The sequence below is a fragment of the Poecilia formosa genome, unplaced genomic scaffold (genome assembly GCF_000485575.1).
Source record: "Poecilia formosa unplaced genomic scaffold, Poecilia_formosa-5.1.2 Scaffold17, whole genome shotgun sequence".
In the NCBI taxonomy this organism is placed as follows: Eukaryota; Metazoa; Chordata; class Actinopteri; order Cyprinodontiformes; family Poeciliidae; genus Poecilia; species Poecilia formosa.
The window spans coordinates 2465036-2489417 of NW_006799956.1; the positions used below are offsets into that span (position 1 = coordinate 2465036).

At 41.7% G+C, this 24382-nt stretch overlaps 1 protein-coding gene across 3 annotated transcripts in view; it reads left to right on the forward strand.

Moving 5' to 3' along the window:
- wnt7bb (wingless-type MMTV integration site family, member 7Bb) overlaps window positions 1–24382 on the forward strand; it is a 45305-nt gene that overhangs the window by 12578 nt on the left and 8345 nt on the right. For all 3 annotated transcript variants that reach the window (XM_007546753.2, XM_007546752.2, XM_016668818.1), the window contains exon 2: window positions 770–996. In XM_007546753.2, the coding sequence (XP_007546815.1) occupies window positions 770–996 (227 nt within the window). The remainder of the gene's footprint in view (window positions 1–769; window positions 997–24382) is intronic.

Here is a 24382-nt window from a genome sequence, read left to right on the forward strand (position 1 = left end):
AGCGTTACAGATCAGCCTTCTCGTACAACTTACCCACTCAGCTCCTTCAGACTAGCCAGCAGCAATCAGCAAACACCTGGAGGAACTGCACACCTGCTGAGCTCATTATAGGAGCTGCTTCTCATCACAATGCTGTTAAATTGTTGTTAAGGAGGAGCCATGTTGGGATGGAGGAGGCGAAGGCGGAGTCTCAGAAAGAGGAGGAGCAGGAGTTTTTAAAGAGACAGTAACCCAATTTTAAGGTGTTAAATGACAAAGTCGGTTTTCTATTGAGTCGTATTTGACATATTTGGCATTCTTAATAACAGCCGGATGTAACATAGTTACTTGATTGTGCTGTAAACTGATTCTGTGTGGCTGGGAAATCCCTAATTCTGCCCCCTTAAGACAAGAAGAAAATGAGCTGAAAATGAGCTACCAGTGGGTATTTCAGGAGGTTCTTTGGTCTGACACATATCGTCAAATAAACATGAAAGCGGGTCGACCTTCTTACACGTCTATCAAACGTAAATTCTACAGAAAACCTGGGAGGAGAACATGAGAGAAGAAGCAGAACTGTAGAAATGGTCAGAGATCCTGCTCTCTCTTTACTTCTAGAAGGGAAGCAGAATAAATTTACTATGTCAAATTGCACATCTACGATGAAAGATGAACTTATTTCAGTGTTATTTACTCATATTTACTAGAGGTGTAAGCATGTTTTCAAGGTTCACCCACCAGCCTTTCTTTGTGCGTCTGCTTCATGTGTGTGTTTCTCTCACTCCGGCAGGGCCCTGTCCTCGGTTGTGGCTCTGGGTGCCAACATCATCTGCAACAAGATTCCGGGGCTGGCACCTCGCCAGCGGGCCATCTGCCAGAGCCGCCCAGACGCCATCATTGTTGTAGGTGAAGGTGCCCAAATGGGCATCAATGAGTGCCAGTACCAGTTCCGGTACGGACGCTGGAACTGCTCGGCGCTCGGAGAGAGGACGGTCTTCGGTCAGGAGCTTCGAGTAGGTCAGTCTGAGTTCTTTCACCGCAGGGAAAAGGGCACAGTGTGTGCGTGCGCGAGTGTGTGTTTATGCACGTCTAGGGCTTACCATTCGGAGCACTGACATTTATTTTTACAGAGGAATTAAATTTTGGGGACACCTGGCTTCTTTCCTGAGCAACCTTTATCTTCCTCAGAAGTGGGATCAGTTTAGATTTGTGTAATAAATCTGGGCAAAAAGGTTTCAATATTCCCCTGTTTGATCTCTTACTTAGGTAGCCAACACTGAATGATGTTATTTTCACGTAAAAAGGTACAAAAGAAGCTTTGTGTGCTACTCCCGATGCATCCGATTTGACTTTGAAAGCTGTACGTTTAGGTGGACAGCCATGTCCAGATCAGCTGAGTTGGACTTTCTGGTTTAGTTCTCAATTGGTTCAAGTCTTACATGTCAACTGGTAACGTCTCATCAGAGCTGAGGTACCCCAAGGTTCCATCTTGGGACTCCTCTTATTTACTATCCTCGTGCTCCAGATAACTCAGAAAACAACATGTAATACGATTAGATACCATAACTACGCAGATGATGCTGAGCGCTGAGCAGATGATTCACTCCTGAACCTTCAGAGACACATAAAGACAGTTACAAAGTCGGCCTTCTGTCACCTGGAGAACATTTCCAGGATTAAAGGACTAACTTAACAGCAAGATCTAGAGAAACTCATACATGTCTTTAGCTGCATTGATTGCTATATCGTCCTCACAAGTCTCCCCCCGCCCCAAAAAAATCCTCCAGCCGCAGTTGATCCAGAACGCTGCTGCTACTCACATTCTCTCTGAAACCAGGAAGACAGAACACACAGCCCCAGTTCTGAATTTCTTGCACTGAGTCCTTGAATAGACGTTTCTTTTTTTTTCTTTTTTTTTTAAATGCTTTTGCTGGTTCATAAATCTGAACGGCTTGGCACTAAAATACATTAAATATCTGTTGTCGTTACACCAACTTTCCAGACCGCTCGGATCTTCTGGTTCGAGTCGACTCGGCACACTCAGAACCGGATCCAAACACGGAGAAGCAGCAGTTAGTTTTTATGCTTCACTAATCCCGAACAATAAATAATTACTGGAGTATACATAAATTTTTTATGGTCTTCACTCCAGTGTTTTACAATTTTTGATGATTGCGATGATATCACTTGATAAAATATGTTTGTTTTATGTTTGTAGCATGTAAAGCACCTTGAGTTGCCCGCTGTTGAAACGTGCTGTACGAATACATTTTTCTTGCCTCGGTTGGTTTGAGGTTGTGTTGCAGGGTTTCCATTTTGAGCTGATTAATTGAATGGAGCTCTGCTGGTCGCTTAAAGTTTGGGAAATTGCTTCATGTCCTAGCTCTGCTTTACTATTCATATTGATTTTGGAGGAATGTACGCCACACTTTTCAGTTTTTAGCCTTTAAAAACATATAAAATATGACGTTCTGTCCTGCTTTACAAGGACACGCAACATTGTTGTTGTATTACACAAACTTACAATAGAAAGAAACGGTAGCTTGTGGTTGTTATGTGGTACAAATACTTTTTCCAAGGCTAGGTATGGGTTGAACCGCTTTAGCTACCAATAATGTAGTCAAAAAATTGAAATGCGCTTGTCTTATTTACACAGAGAGAGAAAGGGGGGAAAAAGCTGCATAATGCATGCCATCATATTGTCTTGATTTTATGAAGAATCTGAAACATTTGGTACCAGTCCCCAACCCACTGAACCCAATGACATGTGTCTTCAAAGGTGCCAAACCCAAGCTGTGCGCATCACGCAGCTTAAAACTTAAACCAGTAACACCCAATCTTTTTGCCTTTTTTTTGTTTTGTTTTTCTTTCACCAACAGCTTCATGTACTGCCGATTTGAGCCGGCCTCAGTCAGGAGGGACTCGCTCTTCAAAGGCGCTTTGCTTTCTGTTGACGCAGTTTCTGCTCCTGTCGGGGTTTGCAGCGCGTCGCCGGCGGGCCGACGGCGGCGTCCTGGAAAAGCTACACACACACAGAGAGCCGCGCTTTGGTCCTAATGGAGAAATTGTACGGTTGAAAAATTATATCTCAAATGATGAGACGGCTAACGGTGTTATTGCAGACGAGTCACGCTGAGCCGGAATTAGACGGACACATCTGTTGTTAATCGAGTTAAATTGGTTGTGTCCGTTCCTGGCCGCTCTGTGAGGGAAGACGGTGCACAGCGTACAGGAATGTAGGCGAAGAGCTGGGAAGTAGTAAAACGTGTAAGTGTAATTTTGTTGTCCGTATTATTTGTATTTCAGATTTCCATTTAATATGTTGTTTTTGCTGGTATCCTGTTGGTTTGACGGTGCGTATAATTCAGGTTTGGTTTTCTCTTGTGCTAGCTTAATTAATGTTAGCTTTCTTGACAAACGAACCAGGTTAGAGTTAGCATCAGCAGGCTAACTGCATTCTTCACCTGCTTTTTGGTCCGGAACATCTTATGTGGATTTTTCTTTTTTTGGTTTAGTTTTTTTCTTCTTTACGTTTGATAAATACCCATCTGGAGTACACTTATACAGAGAGTTTTATCTCACTAAATCTTCCTGCGTTAGATCATGACAGAGTGTATGATTGGATGGTAATGAGATAAATTCGTTAAAAAAATATATAAATACTTTAAGCTGTGTGACATGGGTCAGAGGTCTTTTCTGAAGCTTCTCGCAGGAGTTTATTTGCTTGTTTCTGTAGATATGTTTTTTTTTGTTGTTGTTGTTATGATGCCAATTATTCTGTTAAGTTCAAAACTCCCCCACTCTAGGATGCTGTCCTCCCTGCACTGCAAAAAAACGTCTCTAATTTACGGTAAAACACCGGCAGCTGTGGTTACCACAATTTCACTGTATAAAACCGTTAAAATTTGGTAACTTTTATTGGAATTTTAGCGTATTGAAATGATAAAATTCCAGAATTTTATTGTATTTATGCAGAAAAATTTGCAGTATAAATATAATTTTACCGTAATAAATACAATAAACGTCTGGAATTTGTACAATAAGTTTCTGGCAACCACAGTTGTCGGTATTTTACCGTAAATTAGATATGCTTTTTGTTTTTGTTTTACAGTGTGTACTTCATAATGTGGGCTGCGTTCTCAGCGTTGTGAGTTTACCGTTCCCCCCCCCTAAATAAATCGGTAATTATGGCAAAGCACTTCTACTTTAGTTTTATGGCTCCAAAATTTAAAGCTTTTGCATTTACAAACTGTAAATGTAAACTTTTTGTCTTTATGCTGGTTTTAGATTAAATGTTTTCTGTACTATGAGTGACCTTTCAACCTAAGTCGGTACAAGTCTCATTTTGTTGTGAACTGTGAACCTCCAGAAGGTGTTTTGCCTTTGTTTTTGGGCTTATTCACATATTTTGCATTAAAACACATCCGTCCTTCCTGATCAATATAGCTGGACATTCCTGTGGCGTTTAGAGTTATAATTATTTAAAATGATTTAAAACGGATGAATGTGGCACATCTGAAAGTTGTACTCCAGGATGAACCAGATTTGTAGAGTCCTCTTCCTGATATCTTGACTGATTTGTTTGGATTTTTTTTTTTCCATGACGTCAAACAATGAAGCATACATCCACAGCCGGGCCTCCATCTAACTCTGTTGCTGCATCAGGATCTTGTCGTGCAAATAGAGGTAATTTTAATGATTCTCACTGACATCATTAAACCGGAAAAGTTTAGTCTAGTTATTATTGCTCAGTGTGTCTGCTGGTTTCAATTCCAAATTTCCTAACTGTTGTGTTGATTTAGATGATTTCAGGCATATTTTTTCCAAAATTTTCCTGAAGTCATTCACAAGGTTTTCTGCCAGGAAGTAATTTATAAACCACCCTGAGTTCATACTGTGTATTTTACTCTAATATTTATCAGTGCTTTGTTACAAATACCTCATATGGTTGTTTAAACGATTAGTGTCGTTTCTCTCTGCAACCGTTTGATGCTGATGGCGATTGAGTTTGAGGTATGAAAACTTTTTTTTTTTTTTAAGGTTTTCTAGGGATTATCATTTGGAAACGATTTTGAAGATCAGGCATCGTGTTTTTTTTTTTCTTTTTTTTCTTCCACTTCACAGCGACGCGCTAACTTTGTGTTGGTCTAAAAATCCCATTAAAATACATGGAAGTTTGCGGTTGTGGAAAAAGGTCGGCGAATACTCTCGTGTGTCATCATAGGAAACTGCGTAAGCCGCAGCAGCTGCAGAGCTGCAGCGTAGCTCAGATGCAATCAGTAGAAATTAAATGAACGTTTTCTGCAAGCGCCCCAAATTTTTCGAGAGGCGTAGAATTGCATTCTTGGTTGTTTTGGTATATTAATCTTTGGTGGCGCACGGCTGAAGATGTACTCGGGTTTCTGTAGCCGCGTTTGTACATTTCACAGACTCTTTGGTGTATGAAGTTATAGAGCACAGTCCTCCGTTGAAGTCTTCCTGTTGTGTGTGCGCGCACATCTGCAGACATTGGGAACATCGTTATCACAGTGAAGCTCAGGAGTGAAAAGCTGTTCCCATTTTCGGAGATCCAGGCTTAGTTCTGGACTCTAAAGATGAATTTTTCTCTCTTTATTTTTGTAGAGAAAGAGAGAGAGAGAGACCAGCGGACCACAACTGTTTTGCATTCTCTCGGTGCGCCGCCCGCTCTTGGAGACGGTTCTGGTGCCGCTCCACAGCGTTACAGGGAGGCACGCATTAATAGCTGGGTTATTTGGCGTAATACGAGGTATTTTGATTAGGAAGAGATTAATTTCAGTGCCTTATGAAAGCATTTATTACCCTCAAACTTTCCCACATTTTGTCACATTATAACCGAAGCCCTTTATGTGTTTCATTGGGATTTTATTGGATCTTCCAACACAAATTGTTGAGCGGAAGAAAAGAGAGAAATGGTTTTGGTGTTATTTGAAAGTCTGAAATGTGAGGCTCGCGTCTGTGTTCAGCCCTCTCAGTCAATAAGTTGTAGATTCGCATTTTTCTGCGATTGCATTTATTTTTAGGGGATTCTGTGCATTTGATACCCGATGGATTTTTTAAAATTATTATTATTTTGAACATCATTTAGCTCAGCTAGAGTGAAGGCAGAGTTTTTGTGAACATCATATTTCGAGTCAGATTCTCAATTTGATTTTGGTCTCAACTTTGACTAGGCCATACTAACGCGCTGCCGTTTTCCTTATTGAAACCAGGAGCGTCGAACATCAGTCACTAAGATCCCATCATGTTTTAAACGGATCGCTGCTCCAACACAGCAGACTCAAATGGCTGTCATTGAGTTTTCCAAGAGCTTCATATTTGTTTGATTCAGGTGAGATAAACCAATGAAACATGAAAAACATGCAAGACCATAATCCATGAGGACTCATTTTGGAGTTGCAGCTCTGGCCCTGTTTATCCTTTCAAGATTGTCCTGTTTTAAGCTCCATCACTTTTTCCATCAAATTCACTTTTGGTCATCTGACCAGAGCTGATCTTTCCAAATGTTTGCCGTTTCTGTTCCAAACGCTGCGTGGAACTACTGACAGCTTTAGTTTAACAACGGCTTTCTTCTCGCCACTGTTCTGACAAAGGACTCGTTTGTGGACTTTTACGACTAGCAGTTGCCATGTCAACAAGCTGTTCCTCCTGTCTACTTAGGTGAATAGCCGTGTCTTTTTAGTTTTCCATACGCGTCGCCCTCCAAAGCATGAAATAATGCCCTGATATAAAACTCTGTGTAACTTTTTCTTCTCGACTTGTCTGCTGTTTTTTGTCTCTAAGCATCTCTGAGGTTTTAGGAGTCAAGTGTCTTCTAAAGACAATTGGTTGCGCTGTTTTTTTTAATATGGTACATCAAAGTTAATGAGATTAATACAAATGCATAACACACATTTCAAAATTTTATTCATTTGGAAAAGTGAATTGAATTGCCATGTATCGTCTCCCTCCCACTTCAGATTTATTAACTACCTTCATGTTCGGCTTAAAGTTGCACAAAAATGTCGAATGAATGATTGGGGGTTATTCGTTTTAATGTTTTAATCGAAACATTAAACATTAGATAGGTTCATCTAACCTTGCATTAGATGAACCTATGCAGAACATCTAATCGGTGCCTCTGTTCTGTCTCAGTCCCTAATATTTTTCCTCTGGCTGACAAACTGGAAAATCAACACTGTGAAGTTTTATTGGATTGAAGACAGGGAGCCTAAGAGGATCTCTCTTTCCTGTGCAACAACTGACGTTCATTTCCTCACCCTGCCATCGCCACGGCGGCTTTGCGGATTAAATCATCCTGCCGCTAAAAGAGATTGGTGTTATTGAGCCATTTGCAGTCTATGACGGACTAATAACAGAGTTATAGCCAAATCCATAAGCCAGTCAGGATGAACAGAAAGCCTTAAGTGAATCACGCTAGCTGAATAATTTTTAATTTTTAATTTTTTTTAAATATCTTCCTCTATTTGTTGGTGGGGATCTCTTTGCAAAAGCTCCGTTTGAGTCTGCAGAACAATCCCATCATGGATACATTGTTTGGCTCCAAGTGACATTATCAAATTGTTAGATGCATTTGTGATTTTTTGTTTGGTTTTTCTCTCTACTGCCTTGTTTTGACCGGGAAAGCCTCGTCCTGTGTGCCGCGGCGCATTCCTCTGGCTAACCACCTGTAATAGAGATGCCCTTCACTTAAAAGACCTGCCTCTGAACACCTTACGGCTCTTTTCAGCGCACTTGAAGTCGGCGATTAGAGCTTGAAAGTGGACACCTTTCAACGGCTACACTCAGCATCAAAGGCCAACACTGGACCCCTTGTCACAAAATGGCCTGCTCCAGTTACTCCCTGTTTGACTTTCCAGCCAGTTTGTCACCATCCTGACTCTTTCTTCTTCTTCTTTTTTCTTTTAATCTGAAAGGGGTTTCTTGTTGTGCTGGCAGTGAAATATGACAAAAGTTAACTCATCCCGCCTCTGGCTTGTTGCACAAGAGCAGATGAAGCACTTGGAATGGATAAAAAAAGTACAAGTAAAGACCTTAAAGTGAAGGTTTGCCGTTTTGAAAGTGAGTTTCTGTGAAAAAGTTAAGTTAACATCTTACCTGCAGCCGACAAGACCAATGATGTCATTTTCATACTTTATACCTACTGACTCTTGGCGGGCCACCTTCTTGCCTCACTAGCTGCGTTTCCATTACAAATGTGCGCAGAAATTTGGCTAAATTTCGCTAATGCCAACAAAGCACAATTTTGCTTTTGTTAAAATCATGTGAATACATTAGTTCACATAAGTCGTTAAGTCACGCCGCGTCGTCATCCTCCTGCCGTCTCCTGTTGTCGTCTTTGTCTTTCCTGCCAGTAGGAACATCCTGTTGTTGATCGCGTGACTCGCCTGATGTGAAAATAGTTTTCCCATTGCAGTTTTGCAAAATTCATTAATTTTGATACGGCTGAAAAACACCACCTCATCCTACGCGTTTATTTTTGGGTTTTTTTTATCCAAAAACAAGTTTTTCCAAAATCCTTTCAATCGGGAAGGATTTAAAATCAGGAAATTTATATGTTATATTAATAACCAATGATTTGACCACAGCAGTTATAATTTGTAATTTATGTAGAATCTCTACTTTAAGGTGTAACAATAGAAAAACAACATAATGGATTTTGATAAAACCGATTTTAGTCTTGACTGTTTTAGTTTGGGAAAAACAAGACAAACACAGAGGAGATGTCAGGATTACAACTCGGTGTTTTACAGTCGTAATTTATATTACTCTGATTCCTCTCAGAAATAAATAAAATAAAAAAAATTACTTTTCACTAGCAGGAGGCATGAAATAATAAAACCTTTCGCTTTCACTACATGTCTTCGATGGAACATCAACCAACACAAACGGGGCAAACAACAGTGTGTTTGCTTCATTTCAGTTTTAAAGTGATTAATGATAGACCTATCTTGAACAAAAAAACTATAAAATAAAAATAAAACATGCTAAGTTACTAACTTATGCTAATGACTGCGTTATTTGACTCAGGTGTGTCGCAGCAAAGATATCTAACAGTTGCAGGACTGGACTTGAAGACTCCTGAAATAAAAATGTGAACCATTTCTAGTTTAGATTTACTGATAATAACAGAAAAAGTGACTTTTCTGAAGAGGTTCTTGTTTTGGTATGTCCAGGTGTTTTGCATAGTGGCCACTTGGAGTCTCTGAACGGCGTTAACTTAGGATTAACGGCAATAAGTATGAACTTCAAAAGGCCGTAATCCCGAAATCTTTCATCGTACAGTCACCGGTGAGGGCTCTAGTGAAATGCGATACCTCGCGGATTAATGATCCTTATCCAGATTCACAGACGGCATTACTAAAGTTTAGGAAGTGATGCATAAAGAAAATAAAGAGCTCATCTTGTCCTACTGTGCATGACGAAAAGGAGTCAGAAGGAGTTGCATGTAAAAAAAAATGCTTATATATTAATATAAAATATCAAACTATGTTTTTTTTTGTTGTTTGTTTTGTTGGAACCACGCTCCAAAACAAAGTACCACACAAGTAAAAGTTGAAAAACTGTTAAAAAACAAAACAAAAGATCTTTCCATGCTCCACATGCACAGACAGGTAAACAAGAAACTCTCCTCTGTGCACGCATGCATTTATTTTCTTGTTTTTGATTATATTTCACAACTGAATGACATATTAGCAAACGGTAGTGCTAAATAAGTTTCCACTCGCTGCTAAAGGATAACAGCCTCTCCGTCTTAGTCCTTTCTGCCAAGTTGGCAAACATTAAGCGCTTTGCTTCGACCTCAAAGTCAGCATTACGGAACGAATTATTTGAACATAATTTGAGATTTGAACATTTTCATCATCCCGTTTAGCGCCATCTTCTTTCCTCCCCCCGCCCCGTCAGGAGTTCAGAGTGTTGGTGACGACAGAGGCAAATTCACCTGCCAGCACCGCAGGGCTCCGGGGGGCGAAGCGGCACCTAGTCAGATGAAGGATGCTGAAGTCAGCAGGTTCATTGAAAACCACTTGTGTGGAAAGAACTCCCAGACAGGCACATACTTGGTAGGAAGCTGAAGAGTTCAGGCTCCTCAAGGCAAGGAAGGGGTGGGGGGGAGGTCAACTTAGGCAGATAGTGCCAGACATAAATCAGGATTGGCTTTCGTTTCCAAATTTCAGGAAGGGAATGCTTGAACAGGCGACGGGGTTAAGAGAGGTGTGAGGGTGTTTCTGCTTCGTAACATGGCTTTGCGATACCACATTTACATTCAAGGTATTGAAGATTCCTCCTGAAGTCTGGGAGCTGGCATGTTGAGTTTCTGGAAGTACTAACTTAACTGAGACGCAAGAAGGAAAGAGGTGGAGTTCTCGCAGAGGAGCAGAGTTGGGTAGTAACTGCTTTCAGGAGTATTTTACTATGCTTTACTTTGTACTTTTACTTCAGTAACTTTATTATGAAGTATTGGTACTCTTACTTGAGCAAACTGTCTGGTGAGAGTAACTTCACTTTAACGAAAAACCAGCTTGTTTCAGCTAAAAATGTCACCATATTGCGACACGCAGCTGCTGGTTTCGTTAAAGGCTCATAAGTTTTACATTGAAAGAAATCGATTTGTAAAAAATTTTTATTTTGTCTGAAGTTGTCATTTTGTAATTATGTTGTTCTCATGAATTACTTTCATTTTGGTCGTTAAAATACCAACATCTCCACATCACTTTGAAATTATTAAATGATCAATGTTTTGATCACTTAGGGCTTGAGCAAATATTTTTTTACTCTCACTTGAGTAATTTCTTGGATGGCTACTTTTTATTTTACTCTTACTTGATTACAGTTTTTAGGCACTCTCCCCATCTCTGCAGAGGAGTTTGAGTACTTTAGTGTGTTGTCAGGTTCATGGGGATGAAGAAACGGCCGTGAAGCATGCCTCTTAGTTTACCAGTGGCATGAAACCTTCATACAACCTTCTAAGGTGGCTGAACTTTACCTTTCTCCCTTTGGCAGCGCGTCCCGATGGGAGGAGACAACCCAGGAATGCTTTGGGATCTCCTATAATGAGTGGATAAGATGAGGCTTATGGGCGAATGGATGGAATAAGGTGACCTTAAGAGTGAGCGTGTGCATGCATGATTATGGCGTTGGCTGCAGAAACGCATGTGGAAGCTCTGTTCACCACCTCTGGCCTGTCGAGATGAGAACGAGCCTCACGAGACCCTGAATTGGTTCAAGAAAGAAAAAAAGTGGACGGATTTGCTCTAAATTATGGATAGTTCATTTACATTTTAATCAATCAATAAAATTTATTTGTATGGCATATTTCAACAACAAGGTGACTAAAAGGGCTTTACATCATAAGAATACACACACACAAAAAAAACATGGTGCAGTTGAAAATTTGAGAAACCAGTAACAAACATTACATTTTGTCGAGTGCCATCATCAAAATGATCAATACATACATAGATCAATACATATGTGTTGATCAATGTTCCAGTGGTTATGGGTCAAAAGCAACTGTAAACCGGTTACGTTTTTACTCATGTTTAGCGTCATTTACCCTCGGCCAGTAACTTGGGTTGAACTGCTCTCTAAGTCAAGAATAGACGGGACAAAGAAAATATGTGGCGTGATATTTGCATTTGCGGAATTTATTTCCCATCTCATTGCCTAAAGCTTGCATCCATCCATCCACCCGTTGCAAACTTTTGTACTGAGAACTTAGGAAAAGTGAGCCTCGAGGAGTGCAGACGTTTGACTTGAACAATGTGTAGGAAGTCCGTATGCGCCGCGGTACACGGTCTTGGTCTGAGGACGACAAAAAACCCTCGCAGATAATAAATGCGCTGGCCGAGCTCCTTCCACTTCTCGGAATCGACACACGGTCCATTGTGGTGAAACCGTATCCCGGCAGAATGCAGAAAGCACAACAGCTCGGTCCAGCTGAGAGGCTAATAATGAGCGGCCGAGAAAACCCACTCCAATGGCCGTGTGGTTCCGTGCGTGCTTTGTTCCCTCGTTTAGACAAAAATCCCGAGCTGAAATATTTACTCAGAGCCTGACCGTTTTCTCCTTATAAATCAGCTGTGTTTAAGAAATGCAAAAAAACATGCGAGTGGAAAATTATCAAAAGGATAAACTCTCGCTGCTGGTCGGTCAGTGTAACTGGAGCCACGGCTACAATCAAACCTGTTATTATTCAAATGATGAATTGATTGAGAAGTGAAATGAATCTAGAAGAGCAGTTGTGTCTCACCTTGTTTGAGAGGGAAGCTCCACGGTCGAGTCTCTCTTTAACAAACGATACAGATACAGTGTTTGACATACGAGCCTAATCAGTTGACAGTGAGTGTTATGTGCAGGACTTAGCTTAATAATGACAGTCCAGGACTCATTCTTCACAACTGGAGGGGGGTTTCAAGAACGCACAAGTGGATACTCTGACTTGACTCCCTAAAATCCCATCAATCTTCCCACTGTTGGGAGTTTCCCTCTTTCCCTCCCTCCATTTCTGGGATTTCTTTCACTCTGCAGGCGAGTTGCGCTTATCAGTTGGGATACGTAATGATTCACTCGATTCTGTTATTCCCCCCGTGGGTCGAAAAACAAGAAAGACTGTCACAACCTGGATCGTTCGCGTACGCGCTGACCCGTCTTTTTACAGCTGAGCTACCAGCTGAAAGTGCAGATTCATTCCCATGCCTTGCCAAGCGCTTGACACCATGCGGATAACAGTGTGGAAATGACGCGTGCATTGTGTTATGGTGGAACGGTGGCGGATAAAAGGCCTATTTTTCAGCTCATCATCATGCGGGTAGCGGTAATCCTCCCTACCCTCCTCCATGCGAGTCCAGAGAAAACAGTGTGATGGTATGGATGCGTGTGTGTGCATGTGTGCGTGTGTGTGTGTGTGTCAGGTTAGGGTTCCCCCACCGTAGATACAGTGAGGGTAATCATGGTTTAGTGCAGGTCACTGCTCACTAGGGGTGGGAATTTATCGGATCGTTTATCATTTATTGTGGTAAATTTCTCATGATAAGATTTTTCATTTGGGGTTGTCAAAATAAATTCCAACTAATGACTTTTAAGCAACCCAAAACTGTCCGTGTTGTTGGGATTGTCCTCTGTTTGAGTATCAATAATTATGAACAAAAATATATGATTAAATTCAGTTTGCAGTTTAGTTGGTACAAATTACACATCTTTATGTGACTGGTTTCCTAAAGGAGCATATTAGAATTGGGAATGTTTTTCCAAGTGTAGTATTTGTGTTTTGGGGTTATGATTTCTGTGTCATGCAGTCATAGCCAGACAGTTCCCTAAAAAAGTGGTTCTTGCTAGTCTGTCACTTTTATCGCTATCACAATATTACCACAAAATATCACGATAAAACTTTAAATTCATGTTGCTCAGTCCTGCCACATCACCTTTTCCACCTCCAGGATCAATCAGGTTTATTTGTATTTTTGTGTTTTTATGATGTAAACTTTGAACTGCCTTGTACGCATCAAAATGTCGTTGATGTGCTTCTGTCCAGGGTGTGACCCCCTTGCTGTTGCTCATTTATCAATTCTGACTCCTTCCCGGTTAGTGTGGGTGTGCCTGGAGCAGAGATCCCACCAAATTCTCTCAAACCCACCCACCGTTTGTCTACAAACCCCCGCACTCCTGGTGCTCGTTGTGGACGCTAGTCCTCCGGGGGTTTGGCCGGGGATCTCTCTCCTGTCTGTACATGCGTCGTTTTGGCCCCTGTCCTACCTGGCCCCGCGGTGGGTGCTGTGTTATCGGTGGAATCTACGTCCGTCTGAGTCTGCCGGTGACACAGACAGACGCGGGAGGAAACAGGATGCGAGAGGATCAACTGTAATCTCGCAGCGCTCTTTGTCTCGCACAATCCCAGGCTGATCGGTGTGTTCTCTGCACGCTGGACACTTGCATGTGCCAACAATCACATCGCTGCTAGCCTCTTTAGCCAAGTGGGGAAGAGTTAGCCGGTCTGGGGAAAGGAGACACTTGCAGGATGGAGAGAGTCTTTTAGCAGAGATAGTCGATTGATTGGTTATAGGTTGAAGAATTGAGAAATGTACCTTGTCTCCTTGCTACAACCAAAAACTTCAATCTATTTTATTTGGATTTCACGTGATACAACAACAGAAAGTAGAACATAATTTTGAAGTAGAAGGAAGATGATGTGTTGCTTTCGAAATTTGTCGTTCGTCAGTATTCAGACTTCCCGTCCGAGTCACAACATTTAACCTCTCCAAGACATGGCGGTTCACATACACCAACATCACATACATCAATTCTCTGTTCCAGAACACCTGATTCAAATGATTGCATGACCTCCTCTGCATGCCACCAAGTACTGCAGAAGCCTGTTAGTCACCCACTTATTCAAGTCTGGTGTTTGTGCAGAAGAAGGGAAAGACTTAAAACTGTCCTACAGAGTCAGAGCCATACAGGTCAAGACACTTAAGGCAACTCTGGAGGAGCTGCAGAGATCTAGAATCTGCAAGCAAGACAACTCGTTATGCACTAAATTTGTCTTCCATAAGACACATTTGGTCTTTATGGAAGAGAAACAAGAAGAAAGTCATTCCTGGAGGTCTATTTTCTTTAGCAAAACCCATTAAGAGGTCTTACGGAAGAAGGTGCTCTGAATAGCTGAGATAAAAACTGAATGTTTTAGCCTAAATGGAAAAGCTAGGTGTTGTTATAGCTGAATTGTGCTAGTGGAGACAAAGTGATGAGGAAGTTTTGTGGGATAGACATGCAGCCAGATCTGCAACGATTACCGCAAACCAGACGTGCCAAAGTCCACCAACTTTTTGATACATTGCTTCCTGAAACACCACTGAGATTAAAGTCCACCTACAGAGCTGAATGACATGTTGACGAGGAAATTTGGCCATTTTATTCAGCTGTGCTGGAGCAGATGCATTCCAAAGCTAATGGACAGAAGCTCTTGACTTAGACACCTACAGCACAATCCAGCTAATCCAGCAAACAGCGGTTCTAAAACTGCAGAGGCAAAAGAAGCTGAATACAAATGTTCGTCACACTTTTCAGGTTTTTGCTCATAAAAAAAAAATGTCTTATTTTTGTTCCACGTCACAACTATGTGCTACTTCCTGTCATATACCTATGCATTTCATCTTTGCTTCGTACGTTGGGTTTGTATTTTCCGTATTTAGTTCTGTTTTCCCAGTGTTTTGGTTGAGTTTGCAACTATTCCTTGTCTTTGTAGTGTCATTTCCTGAACTCAGCTCGAGCCGCCATTAATTTCTGATCGACTACATTCACCTGGCTTGCACGCCACAACCACACCTCCACCAGGCTCTCTGGTTTCTTTGGTTTATTGCTGCCTTCTGTTGCTCCCTTGTCCTCAAGTCTTTTTTCTTTTTTTTTTCCATTGTTGAATCCAATTTTCTGCTCGCCATCATCCTACCCTACGCTGTCACGTTGCCAACGGCGCCCTCAACAAGCTTTACACATGACACTATCGCATAAAGTCCCTATAAAACACATAGCCGTTTGCGGTGGGAGCGTGAGAAAATAAGTTGGACCACATTTTGGTCGAGCATATGGAAATCTCAGCTCTGGAGAGCCGTTTTGTAATGAGAAAGGAAACGTGTAATCAGCCGGGGTATTTGACTGGCTGATTATAGTGATAATGATAAACGCATCTTCAGCTGTATATCTCAGTAAATATGTTTTTTTTGTTTTTTTTTGACAAAGACGAAGCGAAGTCAAACGGGATCAAAACGGAGGAAAATCCTCAACATTCACCTCACTTGAACCTGATAATTGCCCCTGCAGAGCCCCTCATTTTTTCAGATCCGAGCAGGTGAGGTCCTGATTCGGTGTCATTATTAGGATGAAAGCAGGGAGGGAGCGAGGGGAGAAGGATTTGTGCTTGTTTTAGCAAGTCTGAGCGTTCAGTTAGAAGGATTTATATCCACCTCGGGGAGCTCAGAGAAGAAAAAGGATGCTTTTGAAAAATGTTTTCTGCCAGCACAATTTTCTATGCCTGGGAGACAGCTTACTTAAACTCTCAGGGTTTTTAATACTCTACCGCCAATGCTGAATACTCTCATAATTGGGTTAGCTTTACTGCTTAAAGCCCTCTTCATTATATGAATCAAACCCAGGGGGAAGGGGAGGTAGGGGTTGGGGTGGTGGGACCCATCAGTGAGCGGCCGCGCCAGAGCGTGCCGCTTCCTTGTCTCGCCGTTGCGAGCTCTGAGGGGAATGTGGAGCCCGGTTCTGGTAAAACAATATTATTTTATTGTACAGGAACATGGCTGTGCTAATTCCTCGAGCTGAAAAACCTCACAGACCACAACTGTGTCTATAATTTGCTAGGAGCATATGTTCATAGCAACGGTACATAAAGCGGAACGGAAAACAGTAGTGGAGAGGGCCGCAGTCAGTCCAGTGATTGGTATACAAAGCTCGGGGTTTTCCTCCAGCTTTCCTTCCCTTTCTCGGGGCCCCGGAGACACACTTCCAGGATCGGCTTGGCTTTGGTCGCAGCCTATTTTTGGTGCTTTCGGTGTCACAACTTTATGCCCTCGCTCCTCTTTTCCTTTGATGGAGTTGACTGGGGCTTCTGCTCATTATCATATTCATATTTACTCGGCTGCTTTGCTTTGAGTTTTCCGTGCGCCGTTTTGTTTTGGGGTGGAGACGGCAGAGTCGATTCTAACCGGATGAACATAAAATGACGAAAGTACTGACCCCTCCCTCCTGCAGATTCCTCCTGTTTATACTTTGTTGCACTTAAATACTACAAATTGTTGAACTAGTTCTAATATCAGACAAATATAAAGTGAGCACTTTCACTTTTTAGACAGGGGGTGAGGGGATGACTCAAGCTGAAAAACTGCGTACCACCATCTTTAGTGGCAACAGCTGCTGTCTGATACAAGATTCAATCATTTTACTGATCTCCGACCCAGAACCGCACAGCATTCTGGGGGATGTAGGCAGAGGAAAGGCTCCATCTGCTCAACCTCTCACAGGCAGCTAACTGTGAGGAGTTAGCTGGCTGTCAGCTAAGCTAGCTGATAGCTAGCTTAGCTGCCAGCTAGCTAGCAGCTCGTTCTTTGGTTACCTAGCAACAGCCTTGTTGAGTAATTTGCGCAGCAGCAGCTTAAGTTTTAAGCCTCAACTGCTTAAAAATAGAAAAAGCAATGTTGTGGAGGGAAAAATGGTAAAACAGGAAAGGTCACCCAGTGTTTGGCAGTTAAAACAGCTAATTGATAATTATCAATATCGATTGGTATGAAACGTTCATCAGTTATGTCATCTTCAGCAGATGTGTCTTTGACTAGGATCTTCAAAAACCCCTCTTATTTTGTTGCTTTGGCATATTACATTGCTTTATTTACACAATTTATTGTAGAAAATGTATACATCTGTGAGGCTATTTTACATTTTGAGCTTTTTTAAAAATCTTTTAAGCGGCATTCTTTAGCTTTTCGTTATCCAAGGAAGCATGTCTCTACCAAGCATATGACAAACGTTGAACCTTAACCTGAACTTCAGAAGTGGAGTTTTTGGCGCGTCAGGTTTATTTAGGTTCGGGTTACGTTATGTCAGACACGAAAACGTCTCTGATGATCGGAAACATGCAAGTCAAAAAGCGAGGAAACTAATCTCCGTTTTCACTTGGGAAACACACGGCTGCTTTCATGACCGGGATCCATTCAGACATAATCAGTGTAGAGACTCCTGACCACCAGCAGGTGACACTTTCCCCTTTGTTCTCCTTTGTGGTGTTGTTTGTCTGCGACGGGATCTTCTTGTTCCTAACGGACGCGAGGCTCAGCTGCGTCGTTGTCCGGCTGAGAGGTCTTAGTCTTACGCAACCCGGGCCTCCTGTGTCCTCGGGGTGTGAGTGCACGTCTGGGAAGAGTGGACTTCACAAAGCTTTCCCCTTCACTGCCCCGCCACAAACAGGCCCGGCTTGTGCGGAAAGGCCATTCAGCTGCGCTGCTAGACTCTGTGTGTGCGTTTCTCTGTTGCAAGGCTTTCAACTGTGTTCCTCTTCCATTCAGTCTTTTCTTTGTTTACCTATATATGTTTGGATGTTCTTCTCCGGTGCAGGACGATGTCTTGTTAAAGTATTCCCACCCCTTGGACTTTTACAACTTTGGTTGTTTTACAAGCAGAATCTTCTCTAAATTCTTTGGGGATTTGGGCATCGTCTACCTGTGAATTGTAAGGAAATTATAATATTTTTTACAACCTGAAAAATGTGTCGTGTTTCCACATCCAGTGACGGTTAGAGGCATAGCAGTAGTGCGTGTTTTATTCATACTGCGCCATTTTTTGGATCTGGTTCTTATTTTATGTTATTCTTTAATGCTTATTTTTATTTTCCTTCATAGTTTGTCCAGCTGGTTTCTGCTTGTGACCCATTATGTATTGTAATTTTTGCTCTGCAGTGCATCTCTGATGTTGAGTTGAATGACAGTAAGGATGACCTGAAGTTTACAGCTTTGCACATTAATCACTGCATACAGATTCTCGTTTGGATTTAGGGCTGGAGTTTGACTAGGCCATTCCATAGCATGCGTTTGACCATCTCTTGTCTCCAGAGCTGCTGTCCTTTTCCTGCTCCTACACGCCTCAATCAAACGGCTTGAATCCCCCATCAGCAGTCATTTATTTAATTTGGCTTAATTGGAAGCATCGACCGTCTGCAGGATCCACGGAGAAGAGGAAACGTCTCGTTCCGAAACCTTTTGAACAGTTGCTAAGGATACCGCCTCTATAGGGCTGTGCGACACGGATTTAAAGTTTTATCATGATATTTTGTGGTACTATAAAAGTGACAATAAGACCTTTTTTTTAAACTTTTGTTTTAGGTAACCATATGACACACAAAACTGTCCTTCAAAAAAAACGGAGCTAGTTCCGACCAAAGCACCAGATTGACGTCTCCTGTCATCCAGCCTTTGATAGAAAGAGACGCATGAGGAAAACAATCATGCAAATGGAAATAATCAACCTTGTTTTAATTTATCACTCTATTAATTGATTTATTTCAGCAGGCCAAGCCTCAAATTTTTTTTATATTGCTTTATAATCTGTCCCTCCTTTAAACTCATCAGCGTCTTTCTCTGTGACCTGTCTGCTGCGTGTCTTGTTCTCCACGGCTCCGTTTGCTCTGACGCTCCTTAACGAACCCCGGAGGCCTCTGCAGAACAGCTGCATCTATTCTCAGAATGAATTACTCACAGGTGAACTCGTTTTACTCTGTGAGCAACTTCTGAAGGTGGTCGGTGGCACTCGATCTTACTTAATGGTATCGAAGTAAAAGAAGTTGACTGGAAAGAAATACACTTTACACTTCTAAGACTTTAATCAGTACAAAAAAAAGTTTATATTGCTAGCTGGTCTTTAGGAGAAATGTGTGGAGAACACAGTGGATAGACTGCAGCTCCTCCTCCGCAACACCGTGTAACGTCAGATCAATAGTTCTTTTAAACTCCTTTAACTCGACAGTTTTCATGTTTCAGTGTTTGTTTGAGCTGCACGCCTTTCTTTGCACTAGTGCAACCTGCAAGTGACAATTGGAGTCAAATTTCAGGACCAGCTGTTCTGAGAAGGGGGGGCAAAAAAAACTGTTCCTACTTCTAAGCATATACTGTGCACTGTAACACACAATATAGGGGAAAAAAATAAAAATAGAGAATTATGCATTCAGTAACAGCTTTTCCACACTGATTGGGTCTGGCTGTATTTCATATGGATTAGTAGATCCACTAACAAGGATCTACTGGTGTAAGTGATATAAAAAAAATAATAAAGAAGTGGTGCTGATGACATATCACAATATTACTGTGCAAAAGTAGTCACAGCTTTCCATATTTGCCTATTACACCAAAAAGGTCGGATGTATTTTATGGTCTGAATTAACACAGACTACAAACGGGAATAGATTGAAAACAATTAATTTTAATGCAGTATGTTTATAAGTAGGTTTATTCTGAGTGGAGGTGATGTAAAGGTTCATGTTTCTTAGCAAGAGTCTGAAAGCTAAAGATTAGGGTGATGGCAAAGAGACCTTCCGAACAATGGTGTCAGTGGAAAAATGCAAGAATAATTTCTGACTATTTCCATATTTGCCTATTACACCAAAAAGGTCGGATGTATTTTATGGTCTGAATTAACACATTTTCTTGATTTTCTTAACCAGAAGCTTCAAGTAGAAAGCACCTAGTATCAAGGTGGTGGCTGCATCATGTTTTGTGAGAGGAGGGATGGTCAGACTTGATGGAGCAGATGGATAAGAAAGGATGTCGCACTTTTTTCTTTTTTCTTTTAGGTTTTTGTTTATAAACATCCCATAAACCCAATTCCAAGTTTTTTTAAATAAAATCTTGCAACGCTTTGCGGCCGTCTGTCACATAAAAATCCCAGCGCCACAACGTCAACGTTTCCGCTTGTGACGTGACAGAATGCGGGGGGAAAAAAAACCTCAGATGCTCTCTCAAGCCTCTCCGCGTAGTCGCGTACGGACACGAAAAAAACCCACTGTGTGTTTTGTTTGCCTCTCCACAGCCAAGCCTTTGTCCAAATCCCACCAGTATATCTTTTTTCCTTTTCCTCTCCTGTCAGCAGCACGGCCCAGCCTCGGTCTGTGATCAGCAGACAAACCAAGGCCTGTTGAGGTCAGCGGCTGTGTTAACATCATCCAGTTTATGCTACACCAGCGCTGCCTGCGCAGTATTGCTGGTTGTAAATCTGCCGTGCTGTGTCATATTCAATGCTTCCCTCCATCTCTAAACACAGATCGCCGTTTCAGTGGCCAGCCGCTACATCCTTGTATATAAATATATTTCTTTGTGTGTGTGTGTGTGTGTGTCTGTCTGTGTGTCTTGGTTCCGACAGACGGTGAAAAAAAACAAAAACGAAAAACAAAAACATGTCGGGCATCTCAGCTGGGGCCGGTTTCCAAAGTGATGTGGGTGTTTAATGTGTAGGCCAAAAGCAGACTGACTCAGTATCCTTCAGTTCATTTTGTGTTGTTTTTTTTTTAATTTTTTTTTGCTACTGACATGGTGGAATATAACAGGATATGTTTTGGTTGTTTATAACCTCCCACACCACATTTTGGGGAAAAGTAATGCTGATCTGCTTCGCCTTCCTTCTTGGCTACCGGAGCAGACACTTGCCACTAAACTCCATTAGACATCTGGTTTAATATAGCCCCCATTCTTCTCTCTTGGATGTTTCCAAATGCACTGAGGTTTCTCCAGTCAGGCCAACTTTCCACTGGCAGCCGGCGAGGCTATCCCAGGGTGGTTCCTGCTGGAGGACTGTCAGAACGTTTGGGGCTAAGGCTCTTTAGGGATTATCGATGCCCTAATGGGTGCGTTTAGCGCAGTTCCGGCCAATCGGGGCATCAGCTTTACGGGAGTAAAGTGCAGAGTAATTAGCGCGGTAGTCTTAACGCTCGACTCATTTGACAAGCCAAAGCCAGCAAATTCTGCTTGTGAAGTTAGACTTTCTTCAGCCGGAAAGGTTTTCCAACCCCAGACCCGTCGGGAGGAGGAGAGGGAGTTCTGAGGAGGGGGGGGGGTAAAAACCTCAACAACCTCATCATCATGCGTTTCCCCCTGTGAACGGCAGAGCCCGACGGGCCCGGAAATGTGCCGAGGGAACCACCCTTTCTCTGGAAACTACCTTTGTCCTGTTTTAAACATTACAGTGTCACTCTGTTTGTGCATCTATGTACAAAATGCCTTTTAAACAGTGGATGTGTGTCAGGGTGGAGGCCAGTCACTTTGCGGTGCGTGCATGTATGTGTGTGTGTGTGTGTGTGTGTGTGTGTGTGTGTGTGTGTGTGTGTGAGGTAGGGGCAGCAGAACGTTACCACAAGCTGGTGGGGCACAGCTCTAGCTTGCTAACCAAAAAAAGCAAGCAGTGGTGAGTCAGTCGCCTCTGGGCAAAACCTGTGGCCATGGTATTAGCTGCAGAGTGCCAGTCCCAGGATGGGAAATTAACAGCAGCTTTGGGTGAAAACATGTTGGAGAGTTGAGAAAAAAAAAATTACCCCCGAGTCCCGATTGAGAGGTGTAAAAAGCCCATCTGTGGAGGAAATCAGCTGTAAAACAGCTGCAAACGGCATCATAAATGCACTATAATTAGCAGTACATAAAAATAAATTAGTTTTTTTATTTAAGAGTCTCATAAAACATGGTACAAAAGGCAAAATAATCACCAAAAGAAAGTTAACGTTCAACCTTGGTTTAAATCAGACTGCAGTGATGTTTATTAACTTCCTCCAACTTAATATTTTTAGAGTTTTTTAAATATAGCGGGGGGAAAAAAGATGCAGACATAGTTTTTTTTTTTCCATTTCTCTCTTACATTTAGGTTTTTCTTTTTAAAGTTCATCAATTTTCTGCATCTGCAGGGAATGAAGAATGCAATTCATGTGTTTCCATGGATACTTTTTTTTGGATACCTAAATAAAGTGTTGAAAGCTATCACTTTGTAGCGCTTTGAACATCTTTCAGAGGGATTATTAACGAGTGGTAATATTAGACAATAATCAGTTACTACACACTTTGTCTTCAACTACTTCCTGCTTTTGGTAAGCACAGCTTTAAGACCCCAAAGTTTAGGTTTTGCTTCATAATTGCTCTCGAGGGAGGATGGATCCATCCTGTTTGTTTTGGTTTTTATCTTTCACCGGACCGCCCAAATGTCGTGGCTGAAATCAAGCCTGCAGATTGTAGCCCCAGTTTGGAAGCGATGTTTTGCTGGTGCAGCTTATGAACTTTCAGATATTTCTGGTTGAAACCGGTGGTTACCTGAGCTACTGTAACCTTTCTGTAATGTTGAACCAATCGGTGCTTCTGACAAATTGTTTTTGTTTTAGTCCACGCAGCTGCAGCTCATCTGATGTTCTCACATGACGTTCTAAAGTTATTCAAGCCCTCACTCTGAAGTGTGTAGATGGCCAATTGCGTTGAGTGGCTGCCATGCGATTGGTTGATTTGAACCTCATCTCCCACGGTAACAAAATGTCACCACTGTGCTCCTGAATTCAGGTTTCCAGTACTTGCTTACGAACGCGTACTGTCCCATGTTTGTTCCCAGAGTTGTCTTCATATGTTCCACTCCGCTCCTCTGAAAACCATTTAAGAAAAGCAAATTGTCACAAAGAGTTTGGGTTGTGAAAATTCAGAAATAATTTACCAAGGCTAATGCCAACAACTGGAGTGAAGCACAAGACAATCAGGGCTAACATTGTTTTTACTAGTCAATTACTCAATCAAATATTCTGATGATTAATCGATTAATCGGATGTAAAACAACAACAACAAAAAAGACGTTGAACCAAGTAAAGCTGAAGCTGTACCACTTGAGGAGTTCTGAGTAGAATATATTTACAAAGATTTGTTTCTGTCTTCTATATATATTTATATACAGCTTTATCTTTTCTGCTCTGTGTTGTTCTTTAAACAAATGGCTTTTTTCTGAGTCTGTACACTCCAGTAAACGATTAATTGTTCACTAAATTAGTTTGTGATTATTTCAATAATTGATTAATGATTCGTTGTGGCTGCATCTGTGCTCAAGTCCCACAGACATGTCAAAAGACGGCATGACAAGATTATATGAGTCAGAGCTGAAACAATAAATACTGACCATTTGGGGGGGAAAAGTATTATGTAAATTCAACTCTTTTGAGCTTTACATGGTGTTGTGATGTCATTTCCTCATCAAAAACATACCTGGATTGTTGCTTTGATTCTTTCATACATGTTTGAGAAATCCTTTAGTCTCCCGTGGCAACCAGTCAGCTGTGCAAAACGCCTGATCTCACCACGAAGCTCGGAGTTGCAGTCTCCAAGCTACGGCCTCACAGAGCAGCCCTCTCCTTCCCCCCACTCAGCTCCTTAAGACTAGCTGGCAGCAATTAGCAAACACCTGGAGGAACTGCACATCTGCTGAGCTAATTATGCAAGCTAATTCTCAGCGTAACGCTGGTAAAAATATTAACGGGTTAATAGAGGAGCCGTGTCATGACTTGCTGCAGACAGAGTGCTGAAAAGAGCAGGAGCTTCTTAAAGAGACAGAGGCCCAATTTCAGGTCGATAAATTACAGAGTCAAATTTTTTTAAGGCATATTTGGTATATTTTTATATCAACTCGAGGAGAAGAAATTGACTGTGCTATTAAATGGAACTTTGTGCTTGGAAAATAAATAACATTGCCCCTTTAAAAATTACAACTGATTGGTAACAGAGAAGCGTTTTTGGCCTTCAGCTCTGAACTTTTAAACGTTGGTTGGATTTTTAAATGTTTAAAACTTAACCACATACCGAGACCTTTCTACAGAAGTCACATTTATACAGGACAC